Source organism: Meleagris gallopavo, chromosome 3, assembly GCF_905368555.1.
Source record: "Meleagris gallopavo chromosome 3, MGAL_WU_HG_1.1, whole genome shotgun sequence".
NCBI lineage: Eukaryota > Metazoa > Chordata > Aves > Galliformes > Phasianidae > Meleagris > Meleagris gallopavo.
In genome coordinates this window covers 78769166-78787044 of record NC_139406.1, presented here as the reverse complement: position 1 = coordinate 78787044, position 17879 = coordinate 78769166, and the positions used below count along the sequence as shown (strand labels likewise).

Sequence of the window (17879 nt, the reverse complement as noted above, 5' to 3'; positions counted from 1 at the left end):
CACACGCTCACCCGCACACTCCGCCCGCCCACATCCCCCGCCTCCTCTGTATGCTCCCCACAACGCAGAGCACCGCAGCCCCGCGCACCTCATTGCGCCCAGTAGCCGAGAAAAGCCAACAGCACGCCTCCCGCAGCCCCTCGCCCCTCTCTGGGTTCCCCCCGCACTGCGCCCCAGCCCCCACGGAGAGGCGCGGCCCCGCAGCAAGGCCAGTAGGTGGCACCATAGCTCTTTCTGGCTGAGCCGCGGCCGCATCTCCCCAGCCCCCTCCCAGCCCGGCCCGGCCCGGCTCGGCTCGGTCCGGCTCGGCCCCGCGGAGCCGTCTGTTTTCTCTCCCGCACAAGGCCGTGCCGCTTCGTCTCGCCAGCGGCGGCAAAGGCTCCCCTGAGCTGCGATCGCTGTCTTCGGGGAGCGGGCTTGAGCCCTTCGCCTCCCCTCTGAGATCCGCTTTGTAATTAACGCCTCTGCGGAGAGCAATTAGTCTGCAAATCCCTCTTAGAGCAGCACATGCTCTCGTGTGAGGTGTGTGCCCAGAGGCGCGCGCGTGTGTGTATGGTGTGTGTATGTGTGTGTGTGTGTGTGTCGGTGACGGTCACAGCCCCGAGCACCACACGTGAATTCCTAATAACAAGGCGGTGATTGTTTTCCCGAGCCGCGGAGGATGGCCGAGCCCCTCCGGTTCGGCTCCCAGAGGCTCCTCCGGAGGCTGTCGGAACCTCGCCATTGCTATTTCTCGAGGCGTTTTCCTAGGCAGAATTGATCCTCTGGGGGGAGCAGGGGGGCGGGGGGAGAATCTCAATTGCAAATATTGTTTGGAGTTTTATTCTAGAGAGCGTCTGAGCTTTAAGATGCTCTCCTGTGGCTCCTGGTGGATGCTGTAAGGAGCAGGGCTGTGGTGGGTTTGGACTGCGCAGGGAGTTGGGGTAGCGGGGGGTGGGGGAAAGGAAGAGACACGATCGAGAGTAGCTGAGACTTTGTGCCCCCGTTGGAGAGATGGTTGAGTCCTCGTCAAGGTTGCTGTGGTATCCCAGAAACACCATTCACTCCGAGCTGTGACCGCGCACCATCAACAGCAACAACTCCGCTGCGCCTGGCCAAGGAATAGGAATTAGGAGCTCTCCAGAATAATATGAAAGGGATCTGCAGAGGGGAAATTCGTGCAAAGGAATCGAAATTAGCAGACTTTTGGGAAAGGGGATGTACTAAATGTGGCCGGCTGGACTTCATCCTGGTGAAGAAAATGGAGATTAAAAGTGGATTTACATTTTGGAACCTCGTCTTTTTATTGATGGTTTCGTGTGTGAAAGGTAGGGTAGCATTCGAGGTGTGTATTTTTAGGGGTCCTTTGCTTTTGGTCAGGGCGTTGCAAGCTCTCGCCTTTTTGTATGCAAAGGTATATTTAAAAAATATGTTTCTCTTTTATTTTATATATTTACCTTGGGCACTTTGCAATGGAAAGATATAAATGATCGCTAAAGGAAGGAGGAAAGAATGAGTTGATTCAGATCTCTTTTCGGAGATAGGAAATGTATTTGCTTGCCAGGCTTGGCGTTCAATGCAGTGACTGAGCTCGAGCTCAATAAATATTCTTGCAGTATGCTCAATCGGAGACGTGAGTTGGTTCATATAGCCTGTAACTAGTGTATATTCAAACAAATCCCACCGGGTGACTTTTTTAAGGTGATGGTGGTGGTGCTGTGGCGGGATTATCTACATTTCTGGTTTTCGGTTGAGCAACCGAGCTCTTTGCGGGAATGCTTGTATCGATGCACTTATTAGTTTAACCCGTTGCGTGGGGAAAGTTACGGAGGACTCGGCGTGTGCGTAGCCGTCTCACAACCCGAAATGCGCTTCACGCTGTTTGTATGCATGCAGAGCTCCCTGTCTGTCGGAAAGGTACGCTAGCAATTCAGCCTTTAAGGCACGGTCTGCCACTAGGTGCAAAGAACGGCACCTTTTCTCGCTCCTCCTTTGGTCCCTTTCCCTGTTGTGCGTAGGGCTTTGGGCTTGGGTTTTTTTTTTTTTTTTTTTTTTTTTTTTTTTTCTTCCCTTGTCCCTTTGTCGAGGCAGGAGGGTATTTTGCTTCCTTCCTGCTTCTGGGCTCATGAAAGGAGGGCAGAAAGAAAGCCGCTAGTTAGCGGCATAAATATCTCCAATAAGTCTGTGCTTCTCGACAGTTAAGGGAATTGATACAGAGGAAAGAAATATGTAGCTTAAATAACGAGCACCGCCAATATTTTACATGGGCATCGCTGAGCAGTGGAGTGCTGATAGCAACACGCGTGCCTTCAGTGAAGGGATTTATTCTGCAGCTCCCCACAGTCGTCTGTGCCTACCCGAAATAATCTCTCCTTGTTTGTGGCCAGTGATTAATAGCTGATTAATCACCCTTTTATCCCGCTCCTCATCCCCATCCCTCCTCCCTGTCACACTCACATTCTCCCAGAATATTTTACAGACGTTATCGATCCTCTCCGAGTTTTTACACTTGCTTATCGCCTACGGAGCTTGCCTACACGGGTGGGAAGGAGATGTGCCGGGGGGGCTTTCAAAGGCGTGCCTTCGCCGGCTCGCTCTGCCTTGGATGAAACAGTTTATTGTAGAGCTTCGCAGCTGCTTATCCCCCAATTTGCATCTCATGGAAAAGATCATTCGTGTTGCACAGAGGCCGGGATGAGGGTTTTTACATTATCTTGACACGGGATCCGAGGCAGAGGTGCTTGCCTGTGATGCTAATGGCATATTTTAATTACAGAAAGCATTTTCCCCGCTTGCGTCTGTTAGAGTGGGACGCAACCGCTGCTGGGATCTGCGAACAAACCCACTCCGAGGCTCTGGGGGCATTTCTTTCAGGGGAAAGAAAAGCCTCCCCTCGCCGCCTCCCTCCTTTAAGGCATGCTCGTTCGCAAGCCACGGGCTCGGCGCCTGCGAGGCGCGCAGCGGGCGCGGTGCGGAGGCGCTGGGTGGCTCCGGGGCTGCAGCCGAAGCAGCTGCTTTTCGAGCACGAGTCGCAGGGCGGCAGCATCGTACAAAATTCAGGACTCGGGCGGTTCTCCCCGTGCTGCTCTGGACGTGGGAGCGGTGCAAGTTTCCACAGCACCTGTTGAGAAGCCTCTTCTCTTGCCCTTGGAGTAGGGAAGAGAGGGACCAAAAAAAAAAAAAAAAAAAAAAAAAAAAAAAGGTACCGCTGGCAAAAGTTGGTATTAAGCAATTAAAGCAGCCCCCCAGAAAAAAAAAAGCGGGCTTTGCAAAAATGGCCCTTTCTTTTATTGTCCCTGTGAAGCCGTTGCCGTTTCCTTCCTGAGTTTCCCCGATGCTGAGCCTTGCCGTTTGTACAGGCTTGCCTCGGACTGGGAGTCCTCCCAGCTAGGAACTCGGTAGGTCGGGTTTCACATCCTGGACTAGGGCTCCTTTAGGCAGCCAGGCTCCATAGAGCTGGCTTAGATTCACTGCAGCACTGCATCTATTCCGGGCATTTATATTTAGTTCTCTCCCCATTCTGGTGGATGAATTCATTTTACCTTGATTTACATTCCCATTGTGTCAGCACGAGCTCCTGCTCCCAGAAACCTTGGCAAATGCAAACAATGAATGAATACATGCCCATTTAAAACACTCCAGATGTTGAGAGCCAAGTCCCCAGGTTCTACATTTGCTCTACCATTGTCTGGCAAGGCTATTTCACAACACCCCACCCATGCAAGCTCTCATCCATACCTTGGTTCCTTAAGCACCTCTACCACATAGTTCAGGATCATACTGTAATACCCAAATTGCTGTTGAGATTTCTGTCCTCCAGACCACTTCTGCAGTTTTCTTTGTGTCTACCTCCCAGGCCCTTCCTAATTCTATCAGCCTTTTGACACCATTTCTGCAGTCTTGACCCATACCTGTACCACTGTCCTGTCTTCCCTGTGGGCTTATGCTTGTGTATGTTCTTATAGACACAGAATTTCTTCATGTTTATCTGCAAATTCATGCTTTGCTGGAATCTTACAACAGTACTTGAAAGAGGTTAGAAAAGGGAGAAGAAAGAATGAGAAAGTAAATCGTCAACTGCTGGTGAAGGGGTGATAATAAAGAACTATAGCTGTTTAATAAAAACTTCAAATTGCCGGCACAGTGTCCCATCATGCTTTGGATCAATCTCCACCATAGTCTTTCTTGGATAGACATGGTAAAAAAGCAAAGAAATGGTCCCTTTGAAAAATGAGAGAAGGCATAACAACAACCGACCAACCAAATAAGCAAGCAAACAAACAAACAAAATGAGGAAGTGCCAACCGGCTTTGTTCCTGGACAGCTGCAGGGGAGGGTGAATGCTGTACTCTTCCCAGTGGATGTGCAGACACTTATGAGAGCTCCTTCCCCCTTCTCTACCTTCCACCGCCTGGAAGAAATAGGAAGCATCGTTTATAATTGGTGATACAAATCAAACTTGGAGAAGCAACAAGCAAAAACCTTCACTGTCCAGGGCAGATCTTTTATAGGCACAAATGAAGCAGGCAGCTTTAGTGAGCTTCGCCTTGTTGATTTGGGGAAAAATCACTGATCTCAGCATGCTTTCAGTTTTTTTCACTAAAACAAATTTTACAAATGCTTGTGATCTGTTTGTCGAAGCAAACCAGAGGATACCAAACAAAATGATCACCAGACCATTCCATCTCCTCTGTGCAGCTGTCACTCCAAGACAGCAGAAAGCTATGCTCATTCTTTGTCTGGCTAAAATGAAGCTTTGCTCTGCTGCTGTTTCTCTGTTCCCCCATTGCAGTTGTGACAAGTGGAATAAGGGCAGCTTTCAAAATAAAAGGGAGATGAAGCAGTAAAATTTTAAATGGCTCATGGACAGAAGAAATGATGAGAAAATGGACAGGATTTCCAAATGATGTGTATCTATCATGTGTGAACATGTAGCAAGCAAAGAACATACCCTGCTTCTTTCCAGCCCTTCTGGATTCCCCCTTCTCCCACATTCCCACCCCAACTCCACTTTGTCAGAGATCACTTCAGGATCCAGCAACTTCTCCCCAGTGATTCCCTTCCACTTGCTTGACTTGTGGGGTTCCTGACGGACGGCCTTCCCCACTGTGTCCCCAAAGTGGAAATGGTTTGGCGAGTAACAGTAAGTTAATGTTGCCACATTTCCAGATGGTCACTGCTGCATCTGCATATGTGTGTGTCTACGAGCATGCAGGGGAGCTGGGAAACACTGACGGGAGGGACATGAATTTCCTTCTTTTCAGCTCCTCAGCACATGCTCAGCTTTTCTGTGGAGCCCCATTCCCACAGGCTCCCACACACCACCCAGGGCTGCATAGTTCTGCAGGGTTGCAGACAAAGTTAACCCACACCCAGCCACCACCTTCCCGTTTAGCTCAGGGTTAAACTACGCCCTTCGCTCAGCCACGGCTCGTGCTCTTCTTCTCCAAAGTGGGAGGGAAGGGCAGCAGCCCCTCGCAGCAGCAGTAGGGACCGGTTCTCCATCCTCCGCCTGCTACCATCAGGGATCCGCATAGGGCACTGGACGACTTCTTCAGTCGTCGCTTTTTCATGTAGAGCAGCAGCAGTCGCAAGGCAGTGAGCGGCGGCAGCTCCACCCGCACAGGCACCACTGCCGGCACCGACAGCGATAGCGGCACCGGCACCGGCAGCGCCTCCGGGGGAGAGCGCTCTTCCGGAGAGTCCTTCCCAATGCTCTGACAGCAAATGCCCTTTGGCTTCACTTCTTTAGCGCAGCGACTGCTGCATGCCTTTTGTCTGCCTCTCTGAGACAGCATTAGGGTTTTGAATTTTGTTTCTTTTTATTTTTGACACACACACACACACACACACACAAAACAAACTACAACAACAAAAAACAAACAACCCCTCCTTTTCTGAGAGCAAAGAGCAGGATGGGAGCTCCAAGCAACTAAGCAAGCTGTAGAGAGACATGTTTTGCTTCAACTCAGTTGTCAACATCCCGAGGTGGAAGCATCAGTCCACAAGACTTAAGGAGCTCCTTGGATGTGCTTTTAAGTTTTTCCTTTTCCAAAGCGTAGCAGGAACTAATGGTTTACCTGGTTTTGCTTGTTTGTTTATTTGAAGTAACAACAAGCCAAGTAGGATGAATTACCCGTCTCACTCTTCCACTTTCTATTCTTCTTTTTTTTTTCTTTTCTTTTTTTTTTTTTTTTTAATAAGCTCTTTGTACAATTTGGTCTCCAAAAATTCTCCAACAGAGTTACACACTACTGCATTCACATGCATTCTCCATTCTAAAACTGTGTCTAGCTGAAAACACTGAATAGTACAGAAATCTGCATTTAAATTGGCCATATTACACTCAGTGTTTTTATGGTATACATAGATTAACCCCAAAGATTTGAGATTTGTAACTACTAAATATACAAATGTACATAGATCTAGTAAAAAGAAAAGCACAAAATTGTTAAGAAACATTTTAAAAGATTTTGAAATAACCTGTGGGGATACCTCAGTTTATGTGATTAGAATACCTTTTCAGAGAAAAGGTTATGAGGAATAACATAGCCTTATATCCTTAGTCTTAGACACAATCTATCCGATTTACAGAGGTATTGAGCATTTCCAACTCCAGCTGGCTCCAGTAAGAGCCTGGGGAACTAGTTAGCACTTTTGAAGCAAGGCCAAGAGAGCCTGATGTTGTAATGCTGCGACAGAGAGGCAGTATGAATCAAAGGAAAATGTCCATAAAGCAACTTACAGTTATGTGTAAAATGATAAATCTATAGAATCTCATGAATTGGAATTTTTAGGGATGGGAAAGGCATTATGATGTGCTACAAACATTGAATTTTCTCCTCTCCATTAACAGAAAATTTCCAATCTTACTCTACAAGGCTGTGAAGTGTCACACTCAACTTCTTAATGATGAGTAACATACAGCTTGTATTTCTGGGCATAATGGTTAAGGTTGAAGTGATAAAACAAAGTCCTTGGGAGAAAATACTTTACTAGAATACTCCAACTCAATCTCACAGGAAAGAGACATCTGAGAACAAACAATGTAGTTGAAAATGTTGCCTTTTTCTTGGTCTCCCATAATTTTAAAACAGCTCTTACTTCAAGAAGCAATGTTTAAATAACAAATAGCACGGGCATATGATCTGAGTAATTATTGCAAGACTGTAAAATTTATCTCATCATTATGATTGAATAATTTTCCTGCAAAGGTTTATTGCAAAATTCGAAAACACTTACAGGCCTTAAGCATTGCATTCCAAGCAGCTTCTTTAAAGAACATAGTCTTTAAAGTCAGTGAAATTGTTTGTTCAGAGCTGCATCTATCAAAGATTCAAGAGACAATATTTAGCAAAGATCCTGGAATTAAACAGAAATATGCATGATATTTAATATACAAGGTGACATCTCCTTCTTAAAAAAAGCCTAATAGTATTAGGATATGTTGAATATCTGCTTCCTATCATCCAGCTTTTTTGGGACAATGGGATGGATGAGGATTTCAGTCAGTGAGGAAGATTTTAACATAAACTTGCACACAGACAAGTTTTTGTAGATGTTTACATTCCACTGTTTATTTGTGGGGGAGCTGGGCGCATTTGTATTCAGAGCCCCTGCCTTGTTTTTACAGATCATTTCAGATTTACGATAGTTCCATAATCCTGGCATTAGAAGTGCTGAATAATGTTGTAAATGTCAAAGAAGGAAATGGTGGAAATTCATCATCTCCCTCCCAGGGTCTGAAATGTTAGAATGGTTATGATTATAGGTTTAGGAACACTGTTACTCATATAGAAAAAGCCTCATAAGCTTGGGGAGTGGCATACTAGGGATTCCAGTGGAACTGGTACCCTCATATAATTGTATTGTCAAAGAGAAAGATGGGAGACAACCAGCACGTACAATAAAGACAGATATCTCACTTTTTTCTCTTTGGTTCTACAAAATACCTCATAGCATAATGTGTCACATTCTCATTGCATCAGAGAAATAGGATGCATAACAGTAAGGTTATTTAACCACGGAAAGGATTCATGGGGTGATGAATACTCTACTCCTGAGCACTGTAAATAACACAGATTATTTTTGCTGTAGGACTAAAGGAATCTGGAAACTAGTTGCATGGATCATACAGATGATGGATCACCACTACTGACCTTGAATACTATTTCATATTTTCCTGTACCTTCATCTGTTAATAATTTTATGCCTCTGCATATTGTAGCCAGTTTGATTTAATTCTATTTAATTGTCTATACGTATTCACATACTTATCTAATATGCATACATGGAAATTATGTATTTGTTAATGGATAAAATAGATTGCATTGTTAGCTTACAAAACTACAGGTAACAACTTGAACTGGATGTTCTTCCTACAAAATCCATTACTTCTTACCTTTTTGAGGATTTCCAATCTCAGAGGATAATTATACTTGACTACATTAACAAAATGAGAGTGGAAGTATTGAGATCCAGCAAATGTTAGGAAAAAATCTTGATAAAAATATTTTTAGGAATTTTTAGTAGCACTAGTTACTCATCCTAGCACATTAATAATTAACCAACACAGTTATATATTGTCACCGATTTAGTAACATTTTACCAAAATACATTTTTTATAATCACAGAATCATATAATGGCCTGGATTGCAAAGGACCTCAAAGATCATCTAGTTTTAACCCCCCTGCCATGTACAAGGTTGCCAGCCTCTAGACCAGTCTGCCCATAACCACATCCAGCCTGGCCTTAAATAAGATTATTCCTAGTAGAACAAAAGCTTTGAATCACTTTTAAAATACAGAAAAAAAATAATGCTGTCCTTATTTTATTATTATTATTATTATTATTATTATTATTATTATTATTATTATTATTATATTTTATTATTATTTTCATATTGTTATTATCAGGTAAAGAGGCAGACAATATCACATCTCAGAAATGACTTCATTTTAGTGGCTTTAAACAGTCCCTCTGCGATCATTATTTTCTTATTGAATCACTGTCAAACACAGCTAGTTGATATCTGTAAGTGCAGTTTGGGGTTCCTAACTAAAATGAACTACATAAATGCAGATTACAGATATTCTTATCTCAGCATACTTTTGAGATGGAGCATTCAAATTACAAACCTTCAGTCTGCTGTTTTAATCTGATCCAGATGGAAAACTTTACTATAGTTAGTTTCCCCTAGTCCTGTGCAATTTTATTTTAGAATTGAACTTGATCTAATTTAAACAATTTTTTAAAATCTGCAATGAAAGTTGCATTTTGGTTACATATAGCCACTTCAATTCATGGTGAATGGAAGTTATAAAACAGAGTATAAAAGGAGTTTCTAAATTGCCTATTGTTGAGTCCATTGAAGGCAATAGGAGAGTCCAGAATATGATCTTTGAGAGTAGATTTGCCTCTGCTTCTTTTCTTATTGAATTTTGAACTGCATTTTTCTGTACATATATTTCTTTTGACTCAGAAATACAAATTGTAATAAAGGTGAGGTACTTCACAATACATTAGAGATTTTCAACAAAAATTCATTTGGAAAACAAGTTACATTATAAACGTAAACATTCCAAAAGGAAACTGTTTATAATTCTGTTTAAGGGCAAAAGATTATATATTTGCATACTGTCAGAAGATGCTCTTTCTACGTTTCATTGATCACCGTGTCAGTACTTCTAGGGATCAGCCTATCAGTTCACTGTAATAGTAGTACACTGATAAAGTACCTGCCATAATCCTTGAAATCATGGAATGCTCATGGATTTTGTCAGCCAGTTTACAACCTGGTTTCAACATTGCTGATTATATATTTGTTCTCCAGCAAAACATTTCAAAATCTGCAGAATGTTGCTAATAACTGCAGTGGAACAGGGAGGAATTGTGAAAACAGATTCTTGCTTAGAATGCTTTCATATTTAATAATTAATGCATTTTATTTTTATAGGATTATCATAAACTCTAGATATGTAGTTACATTAGAAAATGTGAAATTAGACAGCAAAACTTAGTTATAAACATGGGGAACAGATTCTACATTCATTTTGTCGTATTTCTCTTCTGCTAGCATGTTTTTTGTACTTTCTACCATTCCAGAGTCACAGAAGCTAAAATATTCTGAAAAACAAGAGTCCAAATGCTTGTCTTTGGAAGGCCTACCTAGTTACCCAACTCTTGAGCAAAGAAAAAGAATAATAAAATCTTCAGGCACCAGAAATAAAGTCAGTCAGCTTGGAAATAAAAGCTACCGTTTTCATGCACCTCCACATAAGTGTGGGAGAGAAGCAGGAACATGTAGGAACAAGGACACACACATGAACACATATGAACATGTGTGCACAACAATACTTCTTGTAGTAGTCTTCTCTAGCTGTGTATGCTACAAAGAAGAATCTTGACTCCTAACTCTGCTCAACTTATGTATTTCTCCTCAAAAAGGAGCAATGGTCTCAAACCTGAAAATAGCAAATTCCATTTAAAAAAATTGTGAAAGAACTTCTTGACAGTAAGGATGATGGAACACTGGAACAGATTGCCCAGAGATTGTGGAGTTTCATTTATGGAGATGTCCAAGAGCCGTCTGGACATCTACCTGCATGACCTATTGTAGGGTACCTACTTAGGAAGGGGGAGTTGGACTCGATGATTTCTTGAGGTCCTTTCCAACCCTTCCAATTCTGTGATTCTGGATGTGATCTTTAATTTAAAAACAAATAGGAATCATTACTTTCTCTTTTTTACATTACCATTCAATGTATCTACCACTGTTATTCAGAATTCTCTTTTTTGAAAACTGCTTCTTTCTGTGAGCTCTTTTAAAGTGGGGCAATCATTTCCCTCATACAATTCATATAGTTATTAACTTCAGAGACTTTGCTATCACCTCTTTAGCCTTTATTTCAATCTTGGCAACTCCTTCCTGGGAAAATGAAATACCTCTGACATTTGGGAGAATATTTCTATAGAGATTTTTATAGATTCTATTTAATGAACTTTTACATATCATAAATTCAACCATGTTCTCCATATAGCAATTATAGACATCTTGCAAGACTGTGAATGTTATTATACTTCAGTGGCCAAAGTGGCACCAAAGTACTTCAGCATTCTTAAGAAAATTTAATTTTCAGCCCATTTCTGTGAAAAGAAAGATTGCATTGACACTATATTAGAAATAGCATTACTATTTTTTTTTTTTCACAGATAAAGTGCTAGCAATCTCAGATTCTGCCATGCAAGGATAACAAGTTTCCCCTGACAAATTGGTGAGATATATCTTATTGACATTTTCATTGTCAGCAGTGGAAAGTTGCAGCAATCAACTGTGTAAGACACGCTGATTTTTGTAAGCATCCACACAAACTTAAACTTCTCCAAGTAATTACTCTGAAATAGTAATGAGCAATAGAATCAACGTTTAATATAGTATGAGTTCAGTAGCCCTAGTGATTCCTGCATTCCTTTCTACATAACTTTTATAAATATATGCTTCTACCTGTATATCTTCCTTGACATTGAAATTCCATCTTATCAGTTAGCTCCTGTAATTTTCCTCAGTTTCCCCTGCAACTTCTGGGCTCCCTTCCTGAACCCTCCTCCCACTCCAGAAGCACTACTTGAAAAGTTCCAAAAAGATTAAGCTTGTAGTAGAATATAGAAAGTTCCCTTCAGTTTATATGTCATAAGTGAAATCCTTTTGTGGCCCAAAGTAATAACCATGTAAGGTCAAACTGTTAGGAAATTGAATATCCTTCCAACTTTGCAATCATATAATAGGTTTATTAACTTTTTTAGAATGTTCTTTGGATTTTAATTTGTCTTCAAGAAGGCAAGATTGGAAGCGTGGGGATGCTGTTAAACTTGTTTTCACCTTCTTCAGTGTATTGTGCCTGTGGACATAATTATCTTCTGGTAACTAAAAGAACAATACAGTTTTACCTCAAAGAAACTTCCAAACATCTCAATAAAACAATCAAACCCTTATAAAAACTTGAAAACAAAACCCTTGCCTGCATACAGATAAGTGCTGTAGAATCAGATAGTTAAAATTTGTATACTTAACAAATACTGGAAATACAAGAAGTATTTTCTCTGTTTTGCAAGCTCTAAGATATGCAATGAAATCCTTTTTGTGATGCAATAAGAGAAATTTTTCATACCTAACAGATATGAAATACTTCATATCTAATTAATATCCTTTACTGATGTCAGTATGCTAGGATGACAAGTTCATTCTGGTCATCCTAGACTTCAGAGTCTACATAATATCTTAGGTTAATAAATAAATAAATAAATATGATTGGCACGCACACACACACACAAAAAGGAAGAAGAAAAAAAAAAAGAAAAAAAAAGAAAAAAAGAAAAAAAGAAAAAAGAAAAACAGGGACAGAACTGTAGGGATTTTGTTATGCAGTTGTTCCAAGATCAACTCTGAACACTTCAGTGAAATCAGGAGAGTTTGCAAAGTATCTGACTAGTGAAATCTACTCTTCCAAATTACTCCCAATGGGGCCTCCTGTACTGGTCACCTCTTTGAAATGCATTGACAGTAGAGTTATTATAAGTAGCTTATTTAAAAAGTCAGAGAGTCCCACAGATATCAGCTAAGGAGAAAATCTGCTCAGTAGAACTTCTGTCATTATTAGGAAATCATGAATTGCCTGCTAGAATTAAGGGTAAATTTGAAGTAACTACAAGGAAAAAAAAATTGTTAAAAAAAAAAAAAAGAAAAAAAAATTGGTGCATAAAACAATACCCATGGAGTCATCATTGAAGACTTTGCAAAAAACAGTATGAAGGTATAGCTGTACTTCTGATTGTCATTTGAGATATGTTTTCTGAAGATCTGAGATATTTTTCATTCTTAAGAATGAATCTCATAAGAATATTTATTCACTGTTAAAGCCAACACACAGCATCCTGTTGGTGAATATCCTTTTAAGAAACCTATTTGGATATATTTAAGTGATCTTTTTTTTTTTTTTTTTTTTTTTTTTTTTTCCTCTTTATCTGCTTTTTCCATGCTTAATTTGCACAAAGTGTATTGGGACTACCTCTTGTGTAGCACACTTTTCTTTTTCATGCTTTTAATTCAGAGACAGCTTCAGGCTCTGTTCCCATTTTTTGTCAGGTAAACTTGGATCACTGTGCAGTTATCAAGGAGATGTATCATTAAGTTTTACCTATTGCTCATCTCTTATCAGTATTTTAAATATCATTGAAACTTTATCACTGAATTGAACTTTCATCATTGAACCTCTGTCATTGAAACTCTGTTATTTCCTTCTAAAATTATTATAATTTTCATATTTAATGTTCCTATTAGTAGTTCAAGTTATGCTTTTGACACTTTTTTTTTATTTAATGCGAATTGGTAGCTGTAAATCACTGTAATCACAGGATTTTACTTCTCAACTCTGTGTTGTAGATCAAGAGTGATTATCCATTCAATTATAACCTTATTGGAATATTTATCAGTAGATTAAGAATTTGTCCCCACTGAAATAAAAAGATGTCATTGACTTATAGCAGAACACAATAGATTGTTACAACAAACAAAACTTCCTTTAAATACAGAGGAGCCTATTTAGGATGTTACAACTCTACTTAAGTTTTGATAGCATGCACGGGACTAAACTGATGAAACTGAAAAACTTTAACAATTGAACTCCATCAGATGCTTTTTTGGCAGTACCCTAAAATAACATTAGATATAGTAGGTTAAATTTTTGATGCTCTTCAAACTCATGCAGGCTTCAATCCTTTTCTGTTCATTGTCATATGATGGTAAGAGAGTTCTAAACCAAATTGGTTTAGATTTTAAGATTAGAAGCAGGATTTATAATGGTTCCTGAATCCTACTGCAACTCATCATTATTTGTAAAGATGGAAGGAGAAATAATTGCAAAATGAGTAGAAATTCTAAATTCTCTTTTAAAGTCTAAAGTAAATCATTTCCAAACTTTAGAGGACTATAAATCTGCATTTTATTAACAAATTACATTTTTAAACTATTGACTGTATTAGTTGTTGGCAGAAACACATGAGAAACCCTTGGAGTTTAAGGTTTCTGGCTGATCTCTAAATCAAAAACAGCAGAGCAGATTTAAATATTTTGTGTAAACAAATTTGCATTCAGACTGCTAATCTCTGTGCCAGCCTTCAGTTTGACATTTTCTGAAATGATTGAAAAATGCTAAGCCCTTTATGATAAATGGTGTTCATAATGAAAATGCTGACAGACCCGCAATTACATGTATTGTGATTCTGCTGAAAGCTTCTTTATCTGTCTAATCTTTCACAGTGGAGTTACATATATAAAATCTTGAAAGAAGGAAAAAAAAGGAACTTCATAGTGGAAATGCTGAACTGTAGCATTGCTGTAGTCACTTCTAGAGATTCACTTATGGAAGTAAAGATGACAAGAAATCATTAAAAAAAAAGTGCAGTCCTTTCTGTGGAACTGTAAAATCATCTAGTTAGGTTTAAAGGTTTAACTTCAGGTCAAATTTTTTATAAGATATAAGTGAACGGATCCAGGCTGACCATTTTTAATGTGGTATTGAGGAATTAGAATAGAGTACAATTGTCACTGACTTGATATTTCTGAATAAAACCAAAGCATCAAGAAACAAATATATAAACCAACATTCGTTTGATCACATGTGCTAAAACCTCCTACATTACAAAGTGAAAGAAAAGGAGGAAGAAATATTTCAAAAACTTATTCAGAAATAGAAGTGGAAAAATAGTAAGAAAAAATGAGAGAAAGCAAATTGTCTGGATTCTCTAATTTAGAAACTCCTTTATCTATCATCATTAGAGTAGAGGCTTTAAGATTCTTTGAAAGTTCTTTTTTTTTTTTTCTTTCCAGTTTCTTTTACATTCCTCTGTGAAAGTTTTCCCAGACTTGGCTAGCCTCTAACTACCTGAAATGCTAGACAGCATTTTCTTTGCAGACTGCTTAAGTTGATTCAGATATACCAGCCTTGCCCCATCTCCACACAAGGCCTGTGTAATAGCCATAGCTCTCAGCTGTCCCTGCAAAACAACCAACACACGGTACAGTAGCTCCTTATCTAAATATAATGTCCTCTAGGATTTTTGATCTCTGTGTTTTGCTGTGAGGATGAAATCTGTTTCCCCATAGCTTTCACAGCAAGGTCTGGCAAAGCTCAAATAAAGTATCCGCAATAAAACAGAGGAATATAACTCTCTCATATCTTCTTTTCAAACTGCCATGCTCTCCAGAAACAATCCTGGACTTTTAATCACTATTTATAAAGCAGCTATTTCAGTTACAAGATCAGCTACTTGCCTATCTCTGTATCTTCTTTAATCTTCTTTATCTCTGTGTATTCTCCCTGCTCTTCTTGAGATGTAGAGATTAATATGTCAGGCTATGCTTAAGATACGGGCATGTCAGAGTTTGCCGTAGCAGATAGAGGACACCTTGTCTAACTATCAATACACTTTCTGATAATACTGAATATGCTATGGGAGATGTGGAGAGAATGGCTCAATTGCTGACAGTAAGTTGATGATTTCCGAGAAATAAAAATAATGGCTCTAGAACTGAAATTTTAAGTTCCAAGTTCAGCATTGTGCAACTATTTTTTTTCTCCCCTATATGAGTATTACTTTATTATTAATTTATTAATTTGTTTATTAATTAATATAATAACACTAAAACTCACTTCTTCAGTTATGAGGGTAATGCCCTTTTGAGAGGGCATTCTAGTGTTCCTCAGTAGAGGTAAGTTATTTGTCTACAGAATAGACCTTAATATCATCCCCAGTCTTTCAAATTTCACTGCTTACTCTTTGCTCCATGGAGGATGAAGATGTGGACAAAAACTGATCCTATCACTGATTCTAGAGGAACTCACTTTTATCTTCCTTGTACAAGTAGGTAGCTAAATGTTACTCTCAGTCATATCCTTTAACCAGATATAAGCATGTAAACTGATCTTTTCTATCCTGTTTCTTTCATAACATTTATTAAAGAATCTTGTCAAAGACTGTTGTATGCTCAAGGTGACAAAATGAAAAAATATTAGTTATTCTACTTGGTGAATTTGTAGCTACAATTCCTTTGGATGATTTAACTAGACTTTTACTGAGAATAATCATAGAATCATGGAATGACTTTTATTTGAAGGGACCAAAAGTATCATCAAGTTCCAACCCCTCTGCCATAGGCTGGGCCACCAACTTCCAGATCTAATACTAGACCAGGTTGCTCATCCAGTCTGGTCTTGAATGCCTCCAGGGACGGTGCATCCACAGCCTCTCTGCGCAGCCTGTTCTAGTGCCTAACCATTCTCTCTGTGAAGAACTTCTCCCTGACATCCAATCCAAGCCTTCCCTCTGTGAGCTTAAAACCATTCCCCCTTGTTCTATTACTATCTACCCGAGTAAAAAGTTGATTCCTTTCCTATTTATAATCCCTTTTTAAATACTGGAAGGCTGCAGGTCTTCTCACATCCCTCTCTTCTCCAGGCTGAAGAAGCCCAGATCCCTCAGCCTGTCTTTACAGGGGATGTGCTCAAGCCCTCCAGTCACCTTTGTGGCTCTCTTCTGGACCCTCTCCAACAGCTCCACATCTTTCCTGTATTGAGGTCTCCAGGCCTGAACACAGATTGGGCCTCAGGAGGGCAGAGTAAAGAGGAACAATCACTTCCCTGTCCCCACTTCTGATGGAGCTCAGGATACCATTGGCCTTCTGAGCTGCAAGAGCACACTGCTGGCTCATATTCAGTTTTTCATCCATCAGGACTCCTAGATCCTTCTCCATAGGGCTACTCTCAAGGAGTTCTTCTTAGCCTTGAGAAAAGAAGACTGAGAGGGACCTGATCCAGGTTTATAAATATCTGAGGTGTGGCAGCCATAGTGGTGAGGCCAGTCTCTTTTCAGTGGTACGTGGAGACAGGACGAGGGGAAACGGACATAAGCTGCAGCACAGGAAGTTTCGCACGAATGTGCGTAAGAACTTCTTCACGGTGAGGGTGACGGAGCACTGGAACAGGCTGCCCAGGGAGGTTGTGGAGTCTCCTTCTCTGGAGATATTCAAGTCTCGCCTGGACGCCTACCTGTGCGACCTGGTGTAGGGAACCTGCTTTGGCAGGGGGGTTGGTCTCAATGATCTCTAGAGGTCCCTTCCAACCCCTACAATTCTGTGATTCTGTGATTCTCCCTGTCTGTATATGTATCTGGGGGTACTCTGACCCAAGTACAAAACCTTGAACCTCATGAGGTTCACACAGGCCCACCTTTTGAGTTTGTTGAGGTCCCTCTGAATGGCTTCACTTTTATCTAACACATCAACCTCACCACTCACCCGGTGTCATTAGCTTGCTGCAGGTGCACTTCAGCCTGTCATCAATGTCATTGATGAAGATGTTGAAGAGCATTGGTCCCAAGACAAACCCTTAGGGGATATCTCTCTCATCACCAGCCTCCCTCTTGATGTAGTGCCATTTAACACAGCCCTCTGTCTACAGCATTCCAACCAATTTTCTATCCACCAAATAGTCCACCCTTCTAATCCATATCCCTCTAATTTAGAGATAAGGATATAGGGGGGGACCATGTCAAAGGCCTTGTGAAAGTCCAGGTAGATTACATCAATTACTTTCCCTTTGTCCACCAATGATTTTCACTTCATCATAGAAAGCCACTAGACTGGTCAGGCAAGACCTTTCCTTGGTAAAGCCATGCTGACTATCTCCAATCACCTCCTCATCCCTCATGTGCCTTAACATATCTTCTAGGAGGATCTGTTCCGTTATCTTCCCAGGTACGGAGGTGAGGCTCACTGGCCTGTAATTCCCCAGGTCCTCCTTCCTTCCTTTCTTATAAATGGGAGTGACATTTCCTTTTTTCCAGT

At 40.6% G+C, this 17879-nt stretch overlaps 1 protein-coding gene across 2 annotated transcripts in view; it reads left to right on the top strand.

The window, feature by feature from the left end:
- The first annotated feature begins 974 nt into the window (after nucleotides 1-974).
- CSMD3 (CUB and Sushi multiple domains 3) overlaps nucleotides 975-17879 on the top strand; it is a 538229-nt gene continuing 521324 nt past the window's right edge. For both annotated transcript variants that reach the window (XM_085221591.1, XM_085221590.1), the window contains exon 1: nucleotides 975-1307. In XM_085221591.1, the coding sequence (XP_085077717.1) occupies nucleotides 1130-1307 (178 nt within the window). In that variant the 5' untranslated portion in view covers nucleotides 975-1129. The remainder of the gene's footprint in view (nucleotides 1308-17879) is intronic.